At 32.7% G+C, this 23330-nt stretch overlaps 1 protein-coding gene across 2 annotated transcripts; it reads left to right on the forward strand.

Annotated features, from left to right (window-relative positions):
- The first annotated feature begins 4846 nt into the window (after positions 1–4846).
- On the forward strand, positions 4847–23035 carry LOC119835843 (protein nervous wreck). 2 transcript variants are annotated; one of them, XM_038360878.1, is made up of 18 exons: positions 4847–4982; positions 7080–7223; positions 8965–9050; positions 11950–12094; positions 13297–13433; positions 13583–13736; positions 14285–14512; positions 14807–14992; positions 15069–15305; positions 15426–15570; positions 15639–15808; positions 15898–16047; positions 16133–16399; positions 16471–16584; positions 16668–16776; positions 17647–17841; positions 18553–18587; positions 19309–23035. In XM_038360878.1, the coding sequence occupies exons 1-18, from the start codon at positions 4962–4964 to the stop codon at positions 19780–19782; spliced, it is 2997 nt and encodes a 998-aa protein (XP_038216806.1). In that variant the 5' UTR covers positions 4847–4961; the 3' UTR covers positions 19783–23035. The 2 variants fall into 2 exon arrangements, with proteins under 2 accessions (XP_038216806.1, XP_038216807.1); XM_038360879.1 differs by lacking the exon at positions 18553–18587 and having other exon boundaries at positions 19309–19504.
- Positions 23036–23330: the final 295 nt, after the last annotated feature.

Here is a 23330-nt window from a genome sequence, read left to right on the forward strand (position 1 = left end):
ATTGCAAATTAAATTCTCTACAACTTTGGTCCAGTAACCTTTTATCGTAGACCTATAAATAAAAAAGTTATAAGCGAAAATCTTCAGAATTTCGACCGCTCGGTCTAGTAAAGTTTTAACACCTTTTGCCTTCACAGTTCTTATTTTATTTTCACCTAAAGGTTTTTTACAAATAAAACAATCACTCATGATGGAATAATAGAAAAAACACGCTTAAAAAGTCTAAATGCTAATAAAAAAAATATAGTTATCACTGAAGTTTAAATCGTGTCTAAAATCACTCGAAATCGTATTCACAATTAAAAACAGAATAAAATACATCTGCAACAAACTGCTACTATGCGCCTTGTGTACATCGCAAAATATCGTCAACTCATTACACATACACACACAAAGTCTTTCTTTGCCTTTCATTTACATTGGCTCCCAATATCCTAGTTGAATATTGTTTTTTTTATTTTTAGTTGTCTTTTGTTTTTATGTCGACTACTATCTTCTAGTAGCTCGCGATCTCCCATCCCATTTTTAATGTTTCCCTGCGGAGAGCGGACTCCTTCCTTCCTGATTCTTAAATGGGACCATTGTAAAGGAATTTCCTACTGAACAAAAATAATATAGCGTCGATTAGTTAAAAATCAATTGAGAAATTTTGAAAGAATAAAAAAATTGATCACGAGGCGGAATTCGATGGAACGGATGGCCTTTGTTAAATATAATTTTTAGAATAATTTTTTGAAATGCTTTATAAGTGAGAAATTTTGATATAAAAGCCTAGCCTCTCGGCCACCCGTTGCTACGGTTTGTCAAAAAACGCGGGTTAACGGGTCCAGATACGTACGTACATCTCTCATCTGTGAATTGAGAACCATCTGTATTTCTGGATACGCTGGTAAAAGATTGGTATTTCGTTAATACATAATCTTCAGTATAATCTATCTAATATCATTTCAATCATAATATGTGCACATATTAGTTATATGCTATCGGTGGTCATATCATATCTTAAGATTACAAAATTATCGAGTGTAAAGGATTTCACTACTTCAGTTGATACAAGTTTAATTTGATGAATTAGTTAAAGGTGCACCAAAATGACTTGTAATCACTCCTACGAAAGGTTAAGAACCGCGTGGTTGAAGTCTTGTATAAAGAATGAGTTTTTTCTAAAAATATTCGTTCACATAACTTTCCTCCAATAAAATCGTGAAAAGTGTGTTGTTTATGATAAACAAAACAAAATGTCCAATTACTATGAACGGAAATATGGGGCTACAAGATATTTTCGGGTAAGTTAAAGTTAGAATATAATTTTCCACACACACACACACACACATACTATTTATTACATATAATACATAGCTAATATAGGGATATCTGACGATTAGAACCCATTTTCCCTATATAGAGAATTAGTTGTAACAAAATGTCTTTGTTAAAACTAATTTTAACCAAATGGAATGTTGGTCAAAGCTAGATTTTGTTGTGAAAACTCGCTTTTGGAAAACGATTCAATTGAAACTGTTTCGACTGGGGTTTAATTTGGGTCCATATTGGTTCTGTTTTTGTGGGAAACGCCCTAAGCTCAATTCTGGCACTCGTTCGGCTGGTGCGGTGGTTCAGAGTAAGCGTTTGGCGCTTCGTTCGCTTAACCTATTTTACATTGATTATTCGAAATAAAAACCAGTAATTATAACTGAATAATAGTCTAAAATATATTTTGGTTATAAAGATATAGAAAAAAAGAAACAGTAGTATTCATTGGTGCTTTTTGCTACTGCCATTATTATGAACTAGTAATAACTAGTCAAATTTTGAGTATTATTTACCACTGATACAAAGGCATTTAGTTAGGTACAACTAGTTATAACCAGGAAAACGCATTTTGACATAGCAACAAAAGGCTTTTGACTGTAACTTATGTACCAACTTATACTCAGGCAGGTGATATCGATAGCTATTATTAGTTCCTGCTAGTTGCTAACTCAAGGAATATCCAATCAATATTGCAATCGAGTCGATTGCTGTCGATGGTAAAACCATGCATTTGAATACAGGTATACGTAAGTATAGATAAAAAATTCCCCAATGACTAGTTTTATTAACGACGATAAACGAATGTATGTAACTTTCTTTCTTTTTAGTAATGAGTGGAATTGGAAATTTGTATATGAACGTTCTTAAACGTTACTAAGTAGTAGGTCATATCATTCTCGTACATGAATATTTAATATTATCCATACAGTAGATACACCGTACAATTAAAATTCGTTCATTTGTTGACTTCACTCATTTAATATTTTAGTATAGTCATCAAGTAAAAAATGGTCCAACATAGAAATACTGCTCTTAAAATTATGTAATAGCTATAATAAAAATCTATCCAATCAGGGTTCTTGCACATAAAAAATTTCAAGGTAGCTGCAATATTTATATTTCATAGAATATTTATATGAAATTAAAACTTTTTTTCATAATAACGCATTATTTTTTTAGAACGTCACTCGGACTTCTTAGTTTTTGTTTATATTTTTTTATTGAAATGATTGTAAACAAAGTCGTATTATTTTTTACAATATAAATATTGTCTCTCTTATATGACTACAGGATTAAATTTATAATTAATAGATAATATGGATAATATAAATATTTTTTATGTAATTAATGTCATATTGGAGGAATACTTTTTAATATTTCCAACTGTCTGTCCCGCTTACATTTCAACTGTGACTGAAAAGTTCGCAGAGAACTTAAGTGGTCGAACTAGGAGAACACTTTTGACGAAAATGGCATAGAAAGTTTGGTAGATGGTAGCGCACTTTTTGAAACATATATATCTTCAAACTTAAACTTTAAAATTTCTCCAAGCAATTGCACTTTGTAAGTAAGGTTGAATGCAATATAACGGCTGAAAACCGGTATGAGTGAACAGACTCGCAATCCGTAACATAATACTATACTAGTCCGTAGGCTAGTATAGTAATATGTTATCCTTGCACATATTGCTAATAATTCATTAAAATTTCCCTGAAACATTCTAAAATAGTTTTGCTTAATATCTGTCTTTTCTCATTTTGATAAGCAGACATGTCCTAGTTTCAACAACAAACAAACAACAAATTGAGCCTTAAATCCTGTTGCTACTTGCTACATAATACCTCTTAATTCATTCCGAACGTTTGATGTAGGATGCGTGTGTAGCAGTTGAAGTCAATGTACATACGTTTTGGAACTAATGACAACCAAGTACGCAAGCAGTTTGTCTGATATAGTTCTAAAAAATTGTTCTTGCCCAACTTATGATTAGTCTTTTTTATCTAGTAAGGAATCTGGACAAAAAATCCTTTATTTTTTATAACGTTGCTTTACCTAAGTCTATATAGATTCTGTAACCACGGAAATTATGTTTATAAATATGTTATTTTGCTATTTTTAATAAAAATAAATAATACATAGTAAAAAAGCTTACTACACATTTGTAACTATACTAAATATTTATTTGAGCTAGGCTTTAAGTTCCAGAATACTTATCCTTACTGACATCCACCATTTTGTTACGTATTTTCTTGTGTTCCAATTTATAAAAAAAACTACCATCACTGGTCCACGCCTCCTTGGTACCGTGGTAAACGCGTGAGCGTAGAACCGAGGGGTCCTGGGTTCGATTCCCGGTGGGGACAATAAAAAAAAAATGTCTCGGTCTGGCAGGACACAGAAGGCTGATCACCTACTTGTCCATAAAGAAAATCGATCAGTGAAACAGATGTATATCATCTGCCCCATACCCCAGTAGTGGACACGGGACTTCACTTTACCATCACTGGTCGGGTTCCAAAGACGGATTTTAAGTGCCGTAAATAAAAATTAAGATTAAAAAGATTCAAGCCTTAAAACAAAATATCACATTTTTTAAAAATGTGTCTTTAACGTGAAGTTTTATGTTAGGAATAGCTATCAAATATAAGAACGCTTTTTGTTTAGGGATAGATACAAGAATCATTAGTTATTCATTAGGTAGACATGTATCCTAATATTTACTGCATGGCGGACTTCTGAGAATAAACGTTTGAATTTGAAATACTTATTCTGACACTATAATTAACTCATAACGACATTTTAAAACGACCTATCTATCTATCTATCATATCTACCTATATATCTATCATCAATTAAATATGCAAGTAATTTGTAGTACTATGTCTATTGTCTATGTACTAATATATATAGCAATCTGAGAATTCAACATGTGCTACTTATTGATAGAGTTAATCACACCAGTTGAATTTGCGATTTTTTTTTCTACAAAAAAATTCTTACTGAAGCCTTCAAAAAAGGAGGAATGGCGTGTCTTTTTATGCATATTACCTCAGAACTGTCGAACGGGTTAACCGATTTTGATGATTTTTCTTATTTGCAAGCTGGTGCTTCCCGAGTGATCCCATTTAAATTTGGTCCAGTTCTAGAAATAAAGGAACATGAAACTTGTAAGCATTTTTTTATATTTGTAGAAAGAATCTATCAATTCGTTTAAAAACTGCATTAATACCTAATGAAAAAATGACAAATGTTTTGAAACAGGCAACTTATTATTCAACAACTATATTAACAGAATCGAAGGCAAGGCCGGGTTGGGATTGTAATAAACATAATTATTTGACTCTTATATTCTGCAAAACGCACATAGAAAATTGTTTTTAAAACTTCCCGGTCAATTAACATATTCACGATATAAGGTCATACTTCTCAAAAATAATCATTGCCACCAGAATCTTGAGAATACTGTCTACTCTGTGGGCTCAAACAATCTATGGTGATAAGAGTATAGGGTACGCATGCGTAAAGTCTGCCTCGGGCAGGCGACGAGCAAAAGCGGCAGAGCACGGTCACGCTTGCGTGTGTTGCCATCGATCCGTGGAACTTCGCGTTGATACCCTTCGGCAGCCGTCGCGGCGAACCGCCTCGCCATGCAACCCCCGCCGAGAAAGGTAAGCCATCGATGTTAAGTTCACGGATACGACAATGACTGCCTTCAAGATCGCGGCTGCCTCACATAATTTAGCACATCATCCGTATGCCGACTGCTGCCGTTTCTTGGCATCGGCAGTGAAATATCACTAGCACACACATATATCCAGTTTTTGGACCCTGTTTATCAATTATGTAACATGAAACAGAATTCGATTGTGTTTTAACTTTAAAATGTTCTATGTTACAATGAGATTGTTGCGATGCATGATTGAATAATTTGCACATCCTTTAGTTTAATAATGGAAGCATTTGAGGAGGTAGCATCATACCATCATTCAAGCTTACTTCTTATATGTAGTGATATGTTTAAACGTTTCCAATATTTAACTAATAACAGATATAAAATAAACATTTATTTGAATAATATTTTTGTACTCGAATTAGCTTTTATAAAAATTTCTTACTGACGAAAATAGAGCTTCGTCTATGTTAAATCCATTTTGTTTTTCAATAGTATTTCACCTACAACAAATTTTTAACTGCAAGGTGGAGATAAGAACTTGAAAACACATATCTAAATGAAATTAATGAAAAAGTTTTATAAATGAAAATGGTGTGACGACTCAATTTTGGTTATTTATTATCAATGGCAAATAAACTTGACCCCTTGTAGGTATACAATCTAGGTATTTCTTGGCAATAGGTAAATACAAATAAATGACATTTTACCGCTTAATTAGTATTTGCAATGCATAGCCACAAAAACAATCAACATTAAGGGAATAGTGAAAATGAGTATCGCGTATAAATAATTTTACATAAATATTTGCATCCTTATTTAATATTTAATATATAAAATGATTATTGTATTTAATAGAAAAAAACATTATTAATTTTAATATGTCGAAATGATTGGTACAAAGTACTTGTAACAAAATTTTACGGTGGTAATTTATATGTGATTACAAACATCGAAAGCACATGTTCCAAATAAACAATATTTATTTTTGTCTGTTTTATTTAATAAACATTATACAATTAAAATACTTATTATATTAACTTTAGCCATATGATAAATCAATAAGATTCGAATAAATGTAATACGTGGTTAGACATTACATTTTACTTAGACATTCGTATTAAAATAAGAAAAAAAAAATCACGTTAAAATGTTATAAATGAAATGTTGGGAAACATTTATTATATATCATATAATATATTAAATAAATTTTACGTTCAAATCATATTATGAAACAAAATTGGCAAAACGAATATAAGAGATGATGTCATACTTATTTCAATAGAATATTTTATAATGGATGTAATCTCTTGAATATTTAGCCTATTTATTTAAACCTGATGCAAAGCTCACTAGAAAAAGTAGATACACAAATATGTGGTTTAAAACAAATCAACAGAGATTATTTAAAAAATACTTGTCTATTTTGTAAAATAAATTATGTAATAAATAATACTTAAACACTGAATATTTGAAAATAAATAAACAAGGTGATTATTTTAAAAGCCTTATAAGTTAAGATTTGCATTATTATTAAGTGAATCAACCTTTTCAAAACAAGGTCGAGCTTATTATAAGATTTCGATACAATACGTTGTTTTATTTCACCTTTGTTAATGTTTTGGAAGCGCATCTTGTATTTTTTTTCATTTTATAGCAGATTTTTCACCGCCTTAGCTTGTTTTCTATTGTTGTTTTTTAATTTTTTGCGTTGACTTTCAGAGCAGTGGTCATTCATTATCTCAGAGCATTTGTTTTACTCTTTCGTACTCTATATAACTATATTGTGACATTTTAATACTTCTGAAGTCTAAAAAGATAGGCAAGAATATGACAATTGTATTAGCTTAAATGACAAGTGCATTTTTATACTAACTGCACTACCTAAATTTAACGCGTTTTATTTAATTATCACTTCTTTTACAAAAGGGGTAATTTCAAACTAGCCCTATGGCAGAAAAAGCTGTACGTGTTAAATCGATCATCGATCATACAGCTTTATTTTTTATTTTTAGCAAACCCAAAGGGTAAAAGTTGTCTTAATTAAGGACCAGAAATTTAATTTATTTGTACTTACCTGCTTTATTGTCCTCAGAGTAACTACACGAAGTTTCTGAAAAATCTGCACTCTGAACAAATCGCGAAACTTCACGCTAAGAACCAACATGAGTGCGATTTGCTTGAAGATCTCCGCACCTACACCATCAAGCGGTCGGCCATAGAAAAATCATATTCGGAGGTGAGTAATTAAAAACAAATTCTAAGTGTACAGTTATATACGACACGATACATTCGAAAATAATGATACATTTTCGTGAGCGGCCGCAGCAGAATAATAGAAGAAGGAGGTTCGACCGGCTTACAATTTATAAATGAAATTTTAACATTAACCAATGTTAATATTTCATCACACATACACAACATGCCGGAGAAAAGAATACTCAGATGGAAAACATCGTATTACATGTTTAATCTTGAAATGTATTGAAAAGGATAATATTTCAGACGCATATAGAATCGCTACAAAGCTCGTAGAGGTTCTACAAATACCTTCCAATGGATTTCCATTTTCTTGATCAAAGCAAGTATAACTTAAGCATTATCTTTATTAATGCTCAGTATGTAATAAAAATACTGGATTTTACGTTGTGTCTTGTTTAATCTTATTTTAATTTTTTAATACATAATTGTTACTACTTAACCTCATTTTTTTAAAAATGTCTATTTATGTGCTCTAATAATGGATTCATTTCTAGGTTTCTTTGAATGAATTTGTGTTACTATATAACTTAGGGTTTTTTAACAAGCGCGGGTTGATTGTAGCGGCCTGTGACTGTATTTTTGTTTTGAAGACTTGTTAAAAATATATTTTATTATTAAGTTATGTATGCCAAATTACAATCCATGTTGACACGAACAAATAGCACGCACAAATGATAAAATTATATCATGAAATTTACTGTTGCCTATTTAACATTAACGAGTGTGGTTCCCCATCTAATGCGTCTCTATAACGTTTAGTGGCCTCTTGTGAGAAGACAGTTTCAATAAACCGCCAACATTTGAACGATAAAGAAACGTAACAACCACATTATATATAAGAATGCTGCGGCCATCGCCTCGGTTCATGGTAGTTAGTAGAATCTAAAGCAAATGATTCCCAAATTCACAGACTTCAACTAATGACAAATATTTTGTGGATACCAAATTAAATCTCTCAAGTTTATCACCTTAGATAAGAATGGTTGTTTGTTTTCTCACTAGACGTGAAAAATTGAGGAGGACAAATCATTATGTAAATTATCCACCAAGACCATGCGATTTGACTCCGCTAGACATATGTGGGGTTCCTTGCAGTCGGTAGGTCTATATACAAATACACTATAATCGACCTATGATCTAAAGTTTAACGTAACATAATCCAGCTACTCATTGTTCTGAATTGTGCAAGAAAATATTTTCAATATTTAGCATATTATATAGAACTTTTCGACATTCGATTTCCATTCGGTCGTGTAGACTGGTCAAGGTACGTCTCTTTTACGTTGGACTAATTCCACCTTCATTCCTCCACAATATTAATAATATAACACATTAACTGACCGCCTCCTGGGCTCTTATCCCAGTGGGGACTCACAACATAAATATGAAGGCTGATCATTTAGTTGTCCAAAAAAACGATCAGTGAAACGGATGTATATCACCTGCCCCATACCCCACTACGTACTCGGGACTTCACTTAACACATTAACAATAAATTTCAAGCGCATCGATTCAGAACAGTAATTAAAAATGCACTACTCGAATTCGCAAAAGTCGTAACAAGCCAAAACATAGGAATTCCATACAGATTGGCATATACACAGTTTGTTTTATTCTATTTCCACATATCGCAAAATCCTATAATGTATGAGAAAGAAGGACTTCAGTCACTTGCAATATTTCAATTGATGTCAAAATATTCAATGTTTCATTCCTAGGCTCTATTGAAAATATCTTCTGCATACCTGAACAAGAAGATACCGAATATACCTGATATTAAAGTTGATGGAGCTGAAGAAAAATGGTAAGTATTATATTCACAATAGAGTTAGTAAAAATTTATAACATAGTTATCTTTTCTAGTAACATTGTTTAAAATGACGTAAGAACAATTAAATTATAATTAATAATAAATAAAACATATAGTTCTATTATTTATTATTATTTTTCCATAACCTTTTTCGCTTTTTTTTGGATAAGTTTTTGTTCATTTGAAAAGATAGAGAGAGCAAACTAATGTTCATCGGTTTATTTGGGTTAGCTCAATGAAATTAATTGTAAATAAAAATACTTCATTCCGTGCAATAAAAATGTGTGAAAGATTGAAAGGAACATCTAATTATATTCTTTCATTGAGCGCTACTCTATTCTTCACGATGGGCTGGGTAGAACTTATAGAAATACTTTTCGTAAAATTTAAAAAATGAGCATGAATTTTTTATTAGGAACATACACTTAAATATATTTCGAAAATTACATCTTTTTGCGAACTGTATTGCAGGCTATCGATAGATTTTTAGGAGTCCATCGAGAACGTGGAATATTCTATTTTTGAAATTTTATGAACAGCTTTGGTATATTGAGGAGCAAGCGAAATGCATTCACGATCGCGTGGGCTAACACGGTCCGACGTATCATCTGTCATGGAACACAGCGTTGACTTGTTTACGTATATATCCGATCTAAAATCATTCACTTAAAATAATCGTGTTCAACAGTCTATCACATCCCACTTGAAGTGTAAATTTAGCTTGGGCAACATTGTATTCCATTAAACTAAATTGTTATTTATCTGGTTTGTTCCTGGGGTCGAACTACGAACATTATCTCGTGTCTAAAATATGTCTATACTTAAATATAAAAACTCTATCGCGAAATAATCCTAGTTGAGAATATTTGATGGAGACAAAAATAGAATTCCATTAAATAAATTCCCCAAACAACTTCGGCGCATTACTGTCAGCGTTGTTGCAAATTTAGCAGTGGATACGTATTATTAATGTAATGTGGTCTGGTGTTATCGTCTGAAAAATGTATCAAACATAAGCACTCCCTGAAGAGACTTCCTTTTGCTATAGCAATGTATATGTAAAACCAAAAAATTATTTTAATCTAAAGGAAAATGTCAAACAGATATATTAAGATGTTTTATCAAAGAAAAAGTATCCCTCTCTGACTTATTAGACTTGTTAGTCCTTATATATATCGGTAGTGTACGATAAACTTACTGCATATCTATCTACTGCCCACTTGGCTTGGTTGGCATCGACTTCTAGTAGATGAGTGGGTTGCGCTTATAGTAATTATATTAATTTATTTTTCGCTTTTGAGTCGTTTCGAATAGGGTTCCATTTATGTTCAAAAATAAATTTTTATATTATAGGTGTAATAGAACTAGAAGTTGAACATAATGATTTTTTTTTTTGCATTTTCCATTTACAGTATTTACACTAGTACAGATTTATTACGTGTGCATAAAATTTTGAAAACAAACTTATAACAGTTAAACATATAGTGAAAAATAGGTACATTTCAAGTAAAACGATAATTGAAATGACATTTTCCTGTTAGACACATTCAGGATATCTATACGTTTAGTCGCATACATAAACCTATCGTTTAATGTAGCTTTCATTGTGTTTCATTGTTCTCGTTCAGCCAGACTACACAATAGTCCACTAGCCAATTCAATGCCTTAATTAATACTATCAATTATAGAAAAATAGTTAACAAACCTTAGTTCCTTATATAGACCCTTCATCTACACTTCTTTAATAATAATATAAAGCTGAAGTTGACAGTTAGAGCAGTTAGCTTGGAGCTTGTTTGTTTGAAATAGTAATTTCAACCATTGCCCCAATTTCAAACATTCTTTCACCTTTGGATATCTACATGATCTCTATGTAGTGTAGGCTATATATGTACCAAGGGAAGATGAGACGAACGGCAATTTAAATATAAGTTACTCCTCCATCGATAGCATACTTTCAGTAAATTCGTATGTATTTTTTCTCAAAAAGTTACACTATAGGTACAACCAAATCTACATCTTTGATTCTGGACGTCCCTAGAAATCTCATATTGACGAAAGCTCCGTAGATATAGCCAAATACCAAAACCCTACACACAGTCCCAGTCTACTTTATTCCAAATACCTTCCGCAAATAAACAAAGACAATAGGATGAAATGTCATTTCGGTATATGCAAAATATCTAGACCTGCTATTTATTGCACATTTTCAACAATCTCAATATTTTCTGTTAAATTGTTTCTTTAGATTCATAATAAATCTCAGGCACCATGTGCGTAGTTTTTTTTGTTTCCATCTGCAAATACCTACTCAGATATTTTTTTTTGTAAAATGATGTAAGCACGGTAGATGGGTAAAGTGAAGTAGGTCATATTTGCAAGCAAGTTAGAATTTTAAACCACATCGTAATAATCTAGGTTCGTTATTAAAATCCGTTGATACGCTTAGCTATTTTTTGTTACCTGTTTATAAAAAAATCAGTTATTTCATTGAATACGATACGATGAATATGCTTTATTATTGTGCTATGTACACAATAGATGAGAGATAATTATTATCAAGTTAAGTTTTGATTAACTTTAAAAGGAAAGTTTTAATTGTAGCTTTCGTACTAGGTTCCTGGGAAGAGGTTATATTTCAATTCTTCATTAACTTTTAATACCAAAATAATACATAAGTACTTTATTGTTCTCGGCATTTTTTAATCATGTTAAAGAAATTGTTTAACCTTAATTTTGTTTAATGTTTGCCTAGTTAGGTAAAAGGCTGGAATAGGATTAAGTATTAAAAAATAGATTTCATTAATATTATATATCTGAAAATATTGATTCTGTTAAATACAATTTTTGGATATAGTTTGACTCATAATTATGTATTATTATCAAATACTAGGAATATGTGGAATGTCTGGCGAACTGTTTTGGAAGAAAACGAGAAGCTAGCTCGCGCCCGCCTTGCCGCGGTAGAGGTTTTTCAACAACAAATCGCCGATGAAGCAAAAGTGTTACGCCAGCATAAGATGAATGTTGCTAAAAAGGTAAGAAAAGCCAACTAATTTACTATGTTTGATATTGCATGTTGGTGTATTTAATTCTATAGAGCAACAATTACAAATATTTTTTTTTACGGATTCAACAATAATAATTAAAACACAAACAATATTTATATTTCATAAGAAATGTTTATAGCACTGCGGGATGAAAATTTACCTACTAGAGATGTTTTTGTTTATTCCGCAACGACACATTGTTAGTTTTTTTTGTTTCTTTCAACGCACTAATCTCCGGAACTACTGGTCCCAATTGAAAAATTATTTCAGTGTTAGATTGCCCATTTATTGAGAAAGGCTATAGGCTATAGGTATATGTACCACGGACGAAGCTGGGGCGGACCGTTAGTTGGTTAGCTAGTGAATAGTAGTAGATAAAAGTTAAATTTTTAAATATTTTACATTTTTTGACAAATCTAATAATATTTATAAAGTTCTATTTTAAATTAAGACTGAAACTTTTATGACCAAAATAGATGTTACGTGTCTATCGAGTCGGGAAAGTTTGGAGTTGCCATTCGAATTATTTATGTAACAACTTCAATAGACATGGCTGTAAACTACATAATGTTTCAATTATTAAATGGGGTGAGGACTGAAGACTCCTATTATTGGTAATGTCAATCACGGCATGGGGTATCGTAAATAATTCATTATTAATGGAGTTTCCATTAGCTTGGAAAACTTCATTAGCAGATACATTAACAGATGCGGTTATGCCAATATTAAATATAATTACAAATGCTTCGTATTTTGAGTAGGCAAGATAACATTTTAAATTGTTAACACTTTCGTTTAGTTATAAAATGCCCGCTTTAACCAAAGTATATAGGAAAATAATCATAATTGCAATTAATAGATTGCGAGCTACTTCAGACATGAGACTATGAGATATTAAACAAATTTCATTGAATCCTTTTGTCATGGCATGGCATGGCATGTCTTATGTAGGAATTCTCATTACTACTTAGTAATGAGAATTCCTACATAAGATATACTTATAAAAAACTACAAAAAATAACTTAGAAAATGAAAACAATAATGTTTTTAATAAAAAATATATATATTATGTGCCTTTCATAGACAGTATACGATCAATCATCCATAAAGAAATTCAAACAGTCGTAAGTAAATTAGCAGTAAAGATGTAAATTTTTTTTTAATTAATCGTGCAACTTATTGATTGATAGAGCACAGATTTGTTGGCACAAGCCCACAAAGAACTTCAGCTCACTGTTCTGGATGTAGATAAAACCAAAAAGCTTTACTTTGATGAGGAACACACAGCTCACGATGTGAGAGATAAAGCTAAAGACATAGAGGAAAAGTAAGTATTAAAACATTTGACTTTATGTTTGTTATCTCCAAGTTTATAGACCTTATAAAAATAGATTCAATGTAGAAATATGTCTATAATGAAAAAAAAGGTATTCATTTTTCACACTACAAATCATCATGAATCTAAAACAATTTTAGGCTGAAAAAGAAAAAGGGATCTTTCTTTCAATCCATAACATCGTTGCAAAAAAACAGTGCAAAAGTCTCTTCACGGCGGGACCAACTTGAGGAAAAATCAACGGGCGCAAGGAATGATTATCTTTTGAGCATTGCTGCAGCCAACGCTCATCAGGTAATTTCGTGATTATGTGTTTATTTTCGTGAATGATTATTGTACACAAAGAATTACCAGCATTGATTTATTTTCATATGTGTATCGTGTATTTCATATATTTGTATCATTCTTCGTAAAAAGTGCAATCACCACCTATGTTTTCTTTTAAAATTTAACATCTAAATCAAATCCTTCGATTTCGGCCTTGTAGTTTAAAGTTTGTTTGCTATTGAATACTGGTCTACTCAATTCAATGTTTTAATGAAAATCTTTCGCTTCTTGAAATTACTTCGGATTTAAAATGAACCTATATCATCCTTATTCAAATTACATTAGTTTTAAACCGTTCACAGACTGTGAATATAAAAATGCGAATATGCATACGCAACCTTGAAAGTTTACCGTTAACTGCACTTCTGTCCTAAACTTGCTCCTAAAGTTGTTAAGTTGTGGAGTTTAATTGAGCATGTTATGAATTTCCATATTCAGTTTTAGACACAATAATAAAAATTAATTGACAAGCAAAACACCATTTTTCACAAATGTATAGAAGAATCGTTTCACAGAATCGTTATTTTTTGGTGGAACTGCAATCATGCATGCAAAGCATGGAAGCTGCCGTATACGAGAAGGTATCAGATTTTCTGACCTTAATGGGTCGTACAGAGCTGCTTACCTGCTCAGCCACTCAACATTCTTTCGGGAAAATACGGGATCAAGCACAACAACTCACCAGGGAGTACAATTTACAATGCCTTTATTTGTACTATCCAGTTTTGAAACAACACATTCAGGTATGCATGCATCCATGTTATTTTGAATAATTAATGATCTATTCTGAAATATATGACAGCTAAATTAAGTTCCCTGTTCGTATAATTAGTATCACAATTATGTAATTTAATGCTATGGTGACGGAGACAAACACTTATATCAAATGATTTTATCGGCTTACATTTTCATTGAATACTTTGCTCAAAGAATTAATCTTTTTGTTATATAATTTAATAACTGATTACAACATTATATAGGTAATAATGTTGATTACCACATTATTACAACTATATAAAAGACATTTAATTTTGTAGTATGAGTTTGAACCCTGCGACAATGATCCTATTGATACGGTTACAATGGAGCATGAAACCGTTGCACAAACTTTGGCTCAAGAAGCTCGTCGTTGGGCTACTAGAGTGGTACGAGAAACAGCCCTTGTAAGAGATGCTACAAGAAAATTGCATTTGTATCAAGCTATGAGAGATGCTGGACAAAAGGTTGGTAACAAATATTACAACATATAAATAATACAACATATTTTGAACATGGTATTCATTATAACACAACTTTAAGGTTGATCCGAATGACCCAAATGGTCCAGAGTTAGAGGTCCGAATGGATGAACTTCGCACAAACATACGACGCTCAGAAACATCTAAGGCTAAATACGAGGCTAGATTAGAGTGCCTCCGAACAGGAGGTGCTCCTGTCGATGAATGGCTAAAGGAAGTTGATTTGTTGGCTGTTCAAGAAACATTGCCCCGAAGCAGCAGTCTCGTCAGCGTCAGAACCGATGCTTCTGGTGCAGCTGTAAGTGATAAATATAAACTTGCAATTTAATGTCTTACTGTTCTTATTATTAAGATTTAACTAGATTATTTGGTATTTTTGTGTAATTATATAATAATAAATTGATTTTATTATTCATAGGACCAACCCAGTTCAGATTCATTTTACGATAGCGATAACACTGAAGGTGAAGCTGCCACAACTTCAGCTGTCGCGACTACGTCTGGACATCAACGAACCACTTCTGGTTCTCAACATGAAGACGAACATGAGGACGATGAAGATGGTAATATTCATATATATATTATAGGTTGGTGTGCTAGTTTCTTATAATAATATTTGATTCTTTTACAGCGGAATTAGAAGAAGATCGTATGCGTATAGAACAACTCACAGTCGGCTGGGATGATCCAACTCAAGTCAACTGGGGTGAGCCGGAGCCTGATACAACAGCACCTCCAGCTGAGACGATCGAGCCACCAGCGGCCCCTCTTTACAAATGTACTGCTTTGTACTCATACACGGTACGCTATCACAAGAGACATAGACAATCATAATTTAAAATTATTATTTATCGGATTCTTAACGTGTAAATTATTCAATTGTTTTATAGGCCCAAAATCCAGATGAATTATCAATCATTGAAAATGAGCAATTAGAAGTCGTTGGAGAAGGTGATGGAGATGGTTGGCTTCGCGCTCGTAACTATCGTGGTGAGGAGGGCTACGTTCCACACAACTATTTGGATATTGATAGAGAACAAGTAAGACACTTTCAATTTCAAATCCTGGTTATGGTTCCTTTCAAATATCTGCGTATTTTTCCATTTTAACTATGTATATTTTCAGGCTTCAAGCGCTCCGGGTCTGGTAACACAGATATCTTTCTCCTCTGTGGACTACACAGTAGAAGGTGAAGATGCTGACGTAGTACAATCTCCAGACCAAATATCTGTAATTTCAGCACCAGCCGCAAAGCCTGAAGAACAAAAGATTGAACAACAACAGAAACCTGTTCAAGCTAAGGAATTATCGCTACCAACTCTCGGTTATTGCTTTGCGCTTTATGATTATGATGCCGAAGCTTCAGATGAACTCAATCTTGAAGAAGGACAGGTACGCTAATTTCAAATAAAAAATAGTGTGTAACATTTTGTTCAACTCCAAACGATATGTTATTCTTTCAGATTATCCGTATCGTTTCTCGCGATGCACATGGTGTTGACGATGGATGGTGGCGTGGTGAAGTTAATGGCGTTATAGGAAACTTCCCATCTTTGATAGTCGAGGAATGTGATGAAGTAATGCTTTTTTTTTACTTAATTGACATTAATTTTATCTGTGGACGCAGATATAATTTTGTAAATTGAAAACATATTTCTAGAATGGAGAACCATTAAGCGGTGCGGACGAAGACTGGACTCCGCCGGATTCTGCCCCCCCAGTATTTTCTTCTCCTCCTGGATCCCCAGGTGGTGGCTTTAATGACGACCGTAAGCGTTCAAAATTTCACTGTACTTTCTTCTGTTTTATTCTTGCACTCGTCCCTCGTACTTTGACAACTTTTTCCTTGGTTCTTTTTCTTCCAAAGACTTAATTCAAAACATTTTCGATTGTCCACGTACGAGTGACAAATTATGTCGGTGTCTTGCAGCGCAGTATTGTATATTTCTGTATTGTTTCGTACAATCATAGTGGCAACACATTGTGCCGTATCTCACGCCATAGATAGCTTCTTGGCTGATTGGGTTGGGGTTGTGGTTTTTATTCCCAATTGGCATGATTTGTTTTAAATAATGGATGGCACGTTTAAAGATATTCGATAGATTTCGGTAGGACAATCGGCGCTACAAATCACAAGTCCATTCGTATTCGCTGTAATTGCATGATATTCGTAATTTGCACGATTATTACATAGAAATAATTGTCATATTAAATATGCAATTACGCAGATAGAAAACAACAGATTTTCTTTGTTTGACAAAAATATGCATAGGTTAGTTATCGGACAACGCGCTTTAGAATTATGAATTCTACATTATACCCTTATTTCCTTTCTTTTGCTTTTTCTTACCTTCTACACTTGCTCCAAGTCCAATAAATACTTTTAAAACTTCTATTTACATTAAGGATCAAGACAAATAACTTTAACAAATGGCTAAGTGTGTGGCATCGTCACTACTTACCTATATATTTGTCAATAACATACTTAGGACAAAAATACAACAAGCTAGAGAAGTGGACATATGCCTATAATTCGTTCAAAAAAATGGCACTGAACTTATATATGACATTCACACTTACTACGAAAGTAACCATGGAAACTGCTTGCTGAAACATTTGCCCTTCTTGGACGCTGCTAGAGGTCGTGAATGAAAACAACAATGTAAAAAGTGCTGCGCCTCCTGCTGATCCACCACCACCGCCACCAGCAGGCATGGGCGACTCTATGGACAGTCAACCAGATTTCAGCTTTAATCTAGAACTAAGTAGGAATCAGCATGAGCAGTACGACACACAATTTTCGCCCCAGCAAGCTGTCGCTCCTGCTATAATCGGTAAGTGATGTCAAGAAATAATATAAAATCCGTTATATGAGTAGGAATTCCAGAATCCTATTTCGATAGTTAAAATAACCAAGAATCCCTACATGACCCATACAATTTTTCAATCGATATAATATTGATGAGATATAAAATGACATAAGCGTGGTTTGCATTTTAAATATTAAAGGAAATTTGCATGTTGCGAGTCCTCCATCAAAATGACGGACTAGTTATTTTAAACTCCTATTTTACAAAGTTATAAATTGCCATTGAAGACAATTGCTAGGTACATAATTGGACAATTTGTTCTGACGTCCTACTATTTCTTCTGCTATTACCTATGGTTTAAACGATTACAATATGCAATAATCGCCAATAGGTAAAGGCGCAATTATTGTGTCAAATCCAATATTCTATTAAATTTTCTACTTTGTATTTTGTACTTTGTACATTTTAAATGATTATTGAAGTCCTTAATTGACATAAACGGTATGTACATGAAGTAAAAAATTGTTTGAAGTTTTGTTTCAAAATCTATCTATAGGATTTTATAGGGAGATTAATTTACTAGGGAATTCAACTTAATTAGAATTTCTGTTAGATTAGTGGAGAATAGAATATTCAACAGATGGTGATGCATTCAACTGCGTATATTTCTTAATAAATTTGTATGTTATTCTAAACTTTGTTTTGTTAATTTCCCATATTTTTTCCATGCTTCAGTCGATGAGGTTCTGGGTGAAAATATTGAAGACGAGGTTTGACTTTATGTTTCAAAAATATTATTTAAATACTATAATGATTATAATGTGGTGTGCTTTATGCCGCGATCACAATGCTTTTTCTTTGCTTCAGTGTTTATATAATGTTATTCCTGACGTGCTATGTATAAAAAATGTAAATGCTAAAAAAGTATACATAAATGACAATAAATTTGATGGATAGGTAGATAAACTATCTATCACACAACTAATTTTTTATTGACATTTATGTGTGCATAAACTAAATTTTACAAGAATTATATTCCTTCGTCTATCTTGAAATATATATTATATATTGTAATTATTCTATCAAATATAAATTGAGTAGGTTTGACGAACACTGTAGTTATAAATTGTCTATCAACAAAGAGTTTGTATATATAAATGTATGTAGAATATACAGTATTAATTAGTAGCTTTAAGTAACAGTAGATAGTTATTCATCTCATCACAAGCATGTTGCTTTACTATTAAAGCATGATGTGTTGGATGTAGAAACAAATAATAGCTGTACAGTTAAAAAAAAATGAGTAAAATAGTATCTTAATGATTATTATAAAAAAATAGCTTCTAATTCCTCTTTTTGAAGTAAAAGGAATAAAATGTTTCTATAACAACGCTATAGCAAGGGCGCATATACCAGTAAATACACTGATCCTTTGCGGTTATAAAGGTCTTTATAGGAAATAAGAATAATTAAAAAGTGTTTTGATACTAGGAAGAGGAGATACCCCCCGCCCCGCAATCGAAGCCGCCGCCGCCAAAAGTTGAACTACCCGCCGAAGATTGCGGCCTGGGCGTGGCTCAAATAGTAATCACTGCCGCCACCCCTATGGTAGAGGAGCCCGACCAACCATTTCCACCTACGGAGCCGGAGCCAGACCAACCAGAGCAACAGCCTGAGGAGCCTGAACGCCAGGAAGAGAACGATGACGAAGAATCTTCTCTTTCTGAACAGACCGCCGTGTGCTTGCGTGAAACTGATGAAGGCCATGCCGACTCCGCTCCGCATCCTGCCTCGAGCTCAACGGCGTCCGAAGGCGAATCGACTGGTGCATCCGTGGCCTCTGGACCCCCGACCGCTCCCCAATCCCCGCCCTCCGCGCCCCGCGCCGGTCGCGCCTCCATCCCCGACGAGCTGGAACCGGCGCAACTAGCGAGGCTCACTGATCTCAAAGAATCTAATGCTTAACTTAAATGATCGCTATTTTAACAATATTCAAAACTTTGTAATACGTTTTCTACGCGTTTTAGTGAACGCAGCGTCTGTCGCAATCGCTGTAGACGATCGGACTCTATCCGCAGGCGACGACGTTGACTGATATTTATTGACATCTAACTATAGATACTAATTGCAATATTTACTGTAAAAACAGACTGCTTCTGATCGTCTACACAATAAGACCGTTTCTCACGTTATTATATACACAGTACCGAATGAAATAAAAAGATTACCCATACAGTGACGCACTGAGACGCACGACCCTGCATCTGTCCGCAATAATACCTTCTAACTTGGCCTAACTTTATCTATTTAAGATCATACACAGTTTGGTTCACCATTAGGTAACGATTTATTTGCATTCGGTACCTTTTATTTTAATTATTGTCCAGTTCAATTAAATTCATACAATTATATTATAAAGGTTATTGTTTAACGTTGTTATTTGGCAGATTGCGAAAGTTGCGATTAGTTAATTGATAATGTATAATACCAATTATAATAATAACAAAGTGTTTTAACTTTATGAAAATCCGCCTTTAATTATGTGAGTATTTAAAAAATGTGGATTGAATATCTTTATACAATCCACCATTGAAAATGTATACTTTAAAAATTACTCACAAATGTTTTCAATTGAACAGTTTTTGGGGTAATAATTCCAAAGCCATTGATCGATTCGAATGAAACATAGTTCGACAAATAAATATTTTAGTCAATAGTACCTGACCAGAACCGTAAGCCTTAGAACCCTTTTTTAAATTTTGTATTAAATTGCTATAATTTATATTAGGGAAACCTGTTCATGTTGACTATAAAAGATGATTACTATAAGAATTTCTATAAGGCTCTTAACAGCTTTAAATTTGCATTTTTGATGGAGTGGGAAGCGGTCGTGATATGTAGAGATGTGTATATACTTAGTTGATAAAATTATATAATATTATGTATCTAACTACTTCGTAACTAGTAAAATTTTGCTGTAACACAATTTAGACCCTTGATTAGTATTACGAGTAGGACAAATACATGTTGGTCATAATGTTTTGTTTGGATATCTAACAATGTTGGTAAATCGATAACAGTATTAAAAATATGTTGAGTCATTTTAAGGTATACTTTTAGAATGTTTATGTATATTTTTTTATTATTTTAGTGATTAAGTTAGAAATAGAACAATATGTTAGAATTTATTTACAAAATAGCCCGATTACTCATTAGTTTAATTTGTCGTTAGTTTCCGTCTTGTACTACATGAATAACTTGATGATTAAGATAAGGTACCTATGATTTTAGTTCAGTTAATGAAAATTAAATGCCAACCATGACAGATACGTGCGTATGTACGCATAATAAGTGAAATAAATTCTTGCGTTACTCAGTAAAACTAAATTTTAGAAAATTATTAAATTTCATTTACGTACTCCAAGACCAACATGTGCGTTTAGCGTTAACTGTCTTTTGACGTCTCAAAACATAAAATGTAAACAGGTCTGGCTACTTATTCAAATTAAATACATTTGAAACTGAATAGCTTTCTGCTTTTGTCGTTTGGTACTCCCATAATTAGGTACAACAGACCTATTGATTTGAGACGTCTTGGGCGAAAAAGTTAGAATGATACAGGGTGTTACTACCTTCTCGTTTTTATCATCTTTCATACTTTCTCTTTTTATGTATCATTATATTTAGCTATAGGTAAACATCGTTGATTATAATATCCATTAAATTTTGTTAAACTTTAAAACAGATAACAGTCTTACGACCACGGTTAACCTTATTAGGTAAATGGTTTATGGTACAGGACATTTTATGATGATGCAGCACTCATGCAGGCTAATAAGTCCCTTGGTTACTAGAAGGACTATTTTGTCTTTACACATTTTTACGATATTCCACATAATTAATACTTTCACATGGCGCCTAAGTATCTTAGTTAATAATTAAACTCGTACTAAGGAGTATATTATTTATCTACGAATTTTCGGTCAAATATCAGCTTTTTAAATAAATATAATGAGCAATTAATACCTTAGCGTACCTAGCGTTGCCAGATATTTTTATAAGTTGTAATTTTGAAAAATTGTGTGGACGAAGCGGGATTGTTTTGCCGAAATCGCCTTTTTCGTAATTCTGCTTTCATAACATTTATGAAGCGCTTATTTCTCCCATTCGACTGTTTCAAATTAATCAACACACAGTTCGCATGGCCAGTCTACTAATTATCTGTGCATCCCAGCCACACTTCCTCAGCAACACACAGTCAAGTTAAACCCCGAAAAGCAGCAGGAGCCTTTCCCGCGCGGGACATTTAATTTTGATTTGAAAATCGGGACATCTGGCAACGTCGATACCGATATATATATACCTATAACAACAATTTGTTGATGACGATATTTATATTAAATATTTATGTAACATCCTTACAACGATATAAACATATTTAACAAATCAATGTTTGCAGTTTTATGAATGTAGTTGTTTGTTAGTTGTTACTTAGATTCAATGTGTTAAAATTAGTCAAATTTTAATGTTAGTTATTAAAACGTACCAACTTTCTGTAGAGTATTAGAACAGTGTCAAATATAACATAATATTAATATGTATAATTTTTAATTCGCACATTATAATGTATTCACTGTTAATCGTGTACTTACTTGGAATCAGATGTAATCTGCCTACAGGACGGTGGTACTCGCCTATACAAATCACTGTTCTATACAGCATTGTAGGTTTTGTAAACCAACAAACGTAATAAATACAATATATAAGTGGTCAAATTAACGGCATACTAATTAAAAAACATACTTATAGGGTAAGTCAAGTAATAGCTTTATGTTTTCCACGTAATATAAAAAAATATACCCTAATTAAGTTGGTTGGTGACAAAATTTATGATAGATGTTGATGTTATATTAAAGGAAATTCAGTATCAGATTTATCGATAACCAGTTTTATACGAAGCTAAATTCACACTGAAACATCTTGAAGGACTGTAGCACTCTGTACACTATCATTGTTAATATACAGATATTTGTCAGATAAATTACACTAAATAAATGTTCGTGATACATATGTTGCAATATTCTTAGCGTTTACTGTTTACTGTGTCTAAGTGTTGCTTTTCTTTAGAAGAACCAATTAATATTTAGATCATACTAGCCTGAGTGCTGGCCAACGACATTCTGCGGAATTATAATTATATACAGAAAATGCGCACTCATTATTCGTGTTTTATTTCAATATTATATTTCAATAAAACTTTATTATAAATGCAAAAATAACTCGGTCCATCTGTCGCTTCTTAAGTTGTCTTAAACCACTGATCCTTGGTACAGACATAGTTTGAGGTCCGAGACAGGACATAGGATAGGTTTTATTCTGGAAATCTCACGGGAACGATATAAGTGGGGTAAAACTTTGACCACGCAGCCGCGGGAAAACTGGTGGAGTCTATATATTTGACAAGAAGTAAAGTCAAATTTCCCGATTTTTAATAGAATATCTTTTAAATTTTA

This window comes from Zerene cesonia, chromosome Z (genome assembly GCF_012273895.1).
Source record: "Zerene cesonia ecotype Mississippi chromosome Z, Zerene_cesonia_1.1, whole genome shotgun sequence".
NCBI lineage: Eukaryota > Metazoa > Arthropoda > Insecta > Lepidoptera > Pieridae > Zerene > Zerene cesonia.